The 3,785-nt window shown below is 35.0% G+C and overlaps 1 protein-coding gene across 1 annotated transcript; it reads left to right on the top strand.

Annotated features, from left to right (window-relative positions):
• The first annotated feature begins 1,873 nt into the window (after nt 1-1,873).
• Nucleotides 1,874-2,542, top strand: LOC139429507 (piggyBac transposable element-derived protein 3-like). Its single transcript, XM_071195275.1, has one exon. The coding sequence runs from the start codon at nt 1,874-1,876 to the stop codon at nt 2,540-2,542; it is 669 nt and encodes a 222-aa protein (XP_071051376.1).
• The last annotated feature ends 1,243 nt before the right edge of the window (nt 2,543-3,785 follow it).

Here is a 3,785-nt window from a genome sequence, read left to right as displayed (position 1 = left end):
GCCCAGGGCAGAACAAGAACTCGGCTGTTATATTTATGCTACTGTGTAATGTATAAAACAGTATCTTTACCGAAATTGTACACATATTTCCTATAAGAGGACATAGCTTCATGCCACCTGATCATGTATTTACGCTCTGAAAAATAATAAAGAAGCGGGAGCAAATCACAAGCCCTGAAGGTTACTATGATATTTTTGCACACAATTCAACAGTCCTGCAAAACGGTAAGGACTGGAATATAAACGATTATAAAACGGCATTGAGTACTTTCTTTAAACGAAGACTACCATTCAAAATAACAGAACAGAGAGTATTTGCCTATTACAAAGGTAAAAAACAGTACATGTGAAAAGTACTTATACTGGTTCTCTGTTCTCCCGTAGTGTTTTGAAAAGTAATTATACGAATCTCACAAATGCGTTAACCTCTTCATACCCAAGGTATCATAGGTGATACCTCCGGCTATATATTTTATTACAGACGTTCCGTCTTCCAAAGCGTTGCTGCTCCGTAGGTATCGCCTATGAACCTTTTCAGACACACGCATAAAAATAGGTGGCGCTCTAACCCAACTAAGCTACGAGCAGCACATTAATACATTGCGAGTGAACATAACCTATTTATATAAATATCGAAATAAACGTAAGTAAGGCAATATTTTTACAGAAATATATTGTTAATGAATTAAAAATTGCTGTACACAATCATAGTCAACATTGCATGCCGTTACTGCCCTAGAGAACGACCTTTGGCTAAGGTATCGCTTTAGATACCTTGGGTCTTTACCAATACTTGATCAAGATTTTGTGTTTCTTTTGAACAATAAAAATAACAGTTACTTTACTTAGGGTACTTCACTCAGAAAGAGCTTGAAGAGATAGCGGCTAATATAAACTTAGACGACACTGGAATCGATGATATTGAAGCTGAGCCTGACTTTGACTCATCTGACGATGAGCCTTTGATCAACTTGGTTCCTGACGACAAAAAAAAAGTGGGACTCTTCATTCAGATTCCGGCCTTCAGGCCTATCGACAAATGATAATATTCAGTCAACAGTTAAAAGCGACGATATTTGCTTAGAACCTTTCGAATATTTTAGCAAATATTTGGATGTCGATTTTTTTGAGAAAGTGGCGTTGTTCACTAACATGCGAGAGGTACAAACTTCTGGTAGGTCTTTAGATATTTCTGCTCATGAAATTAACATTTTTTTTGGCTGTTCAATGTTGATTGGTATTTACGGTTTGCCTCGGATCAGAATGTACTGGGGTCGCCAAACAAAAGTACCAATTGTAGCTGACAACATGTCTAGGAATCGTTATTTTCAATTACGATCGCGACTGAAAGTTGGTGACGATAATGCCGTGTCTATACAAACCAGAACTTTAGATAAGTTTTGGAAAATTAGACCTATGCTTGACAAAATTCAAAAAGCCTGTCGTGAAATCCAGAGAAGTATGAACGTCTCAATAGACGAACAAATGATACCGTTTCACGGTCAAGTTAATATGAGATAGTATGCTAAAAATAAACCAAATACTCTAGGCCTAAAAAATGTTGTGATATGTACTCCGTCAGGTATTCTTTTAGATTTTCATCTATATGAAGGAAAAGGGACTTCTGTAGAGTCTGCTTTGATTCCAACCCCAGAAAAACTACATGTAGGTGGAAGATTTGTCCTCAAATTGTCTGACACTTTACAACATGGAGCTGTAATTTTTACGGACAGATATTTTACCTCAATCGGTTAGATCGGTGCTTTACTAACAAGATCTCTTGGTTTAACTGGAACACTTATGAAATCTAGAATTCCGAAGAAAGTCGTGTTTACATCTGATAATAAAATGAAAAAATCAGGACGTGGAACTTATGAACAGATGGTTAGAGAAGATTGATACTAGACCAGTGCATTTACTTTCGTCAGTACAAGATTCTCAACCTGAAACTAAATGCAGACGTTGGAGTAAGCCACATTCAGAATATATTGAGGTGAAACAGCCTGCTATTTTCAAAACATACAATGCTAACATGGGTGGAATAGATTTGTTAGATCGTGTTATTGGAAAGTATCCAATGAGATATAGAACAAATAAGTGGACGGTACGAGCCATTTACCATTTTGTTGATTTTGCTGTAGCGGCTAGATGGTTACAGTATAGAAAAGATGCCGAACATCAAGGCTTTCAGAAAAAGGACATCATGGATTACTTGGATTTCAAGTTTGGAGTCGCAAAACGTCTTCTAGTGCACCTTGCAGAAGTAGGAACAGAAAATGATCCAAGTTCAGCTACTAGACGCGTTACAAATGCAGACTTCGACAATGAACCAAATCCCCCAAAGAAATCCAGAAAACCACAATATATGCCAGACAAAAAATTCGCATCTTCCAAAGCCAATCACCTACCTGAGTTCAAAAACAAGGAACAAAAGTGTAGATCAAAATGTAGAAACCCTGGTTGCAAAAATCTGACGTTTGTATGCTGTAGGGCGTGTGGTTCCGTTGGGCGAAATTGCTTTTTAGAATTCCATAAGAAGTAATAATTCATCATATATTGTATTATTTTTTTATAGTACAGATTAGTTAAATATATTTCTTAAATTTTACTTTGTGTTTATATAGGCCCAAAGTATCAAATTTGATATGACAATTTTTGGAAAAACTAAAAATTTTACAAAAAAAAAGATTAGAAGTTTTTTGCTCATTAAAACCTATTTAATGGTAATATTGAAAAATTTAATACAAATTACTATCCATATGTGCTTGGGTCCGAGGAGGTGCGTTAAATAATGTAAAACCATCACCGTCCATTAATAAAATTAGTGTGCAAAAAAGAGTAACGTTCAACATCTTTTGAAGTACATTAAGTTAACTGATGAAGGAAAGACGTTCTACCACAATGCTCTAAAAAATTTTGTTGAGGCGAAGAATACAGATGATCTAGTAGAAGACAACGGGAATAACTTATACGGAAGTATTCCTTTAATGCTGTTTTGTGCTTTAAGCTGTTGACATGATCACAAAATTTATTACTGGATTACTGGCGCCAGTTCATTTGCATGTGGAAATAGCAAAAAACCACTGGCGCCAATAAATTGGTGCAAAAAATAGACATCAGAACAAACAGTACTATTTCTAGAAACATATGAACAATATCCTTGTTTGTGGAATCAGAAAATTCCACAATATAAGGACCGACTAGCACGAAATTAATCTGTCAGAAGGATATTTGAGATTATAAAGAAAACAGTTCCTTATTTTGACGAAACCTCGGCAAAAGCAAAAATACGAAGTACCATATACCACTTCACATATAAATTTAGAAATTGTGCTTTTTGGCAAACGATACGTATATTACAGCGTGTGAGCTGGAATGGCATCTCTCATATGCGTATGTTGTTTTTGTATTTTAGAGGATACTTGCCTCAACAAAAACATGAAACTCTCTTCAGTCATTCTTAAATGATTAAAAAATGCTTGCTGATCTTCATGGCATAATTCTCTAATTAAAGTACTGTTAACGTATCATAAAACACGTTAATAGAAATTCTTTTTTAAATAAAAGAATCTTTTATTTCTATTTTACTGCTACAATATAACTTTTATAACGACAACGTACAAGATGCTTTTTCTTAACACCTCTTTCTCTGGCTCTCTCTCTCTCTCACGCTGCTTTCCCTGTTACCAACCTCGATATATTCAAAGTTACTAAAAATGGATACATTCTATAACATGCTCTTTTTTTTAATACTATTGAGTTATTTATTTTACGTAATCTTTAAA

This window comes from Onthophagus taurus, chromosome 3, assembly GCF_036711975.1.
Source record: "Onthophagus taurus isolate NC chromosome 3, IU_Otau_3.0, whole genome shotgun sequence".
NCBI classification, from domain to species: Eukaryota; Metazoa; Arthropoda; class Insecta; order Coleoptera; family Scarabaeidae; genus Onthophagus; species Onthophagus taurus.
This window is presented reverse-complemented; position numbering and strand designations above follow the sequence as displayed.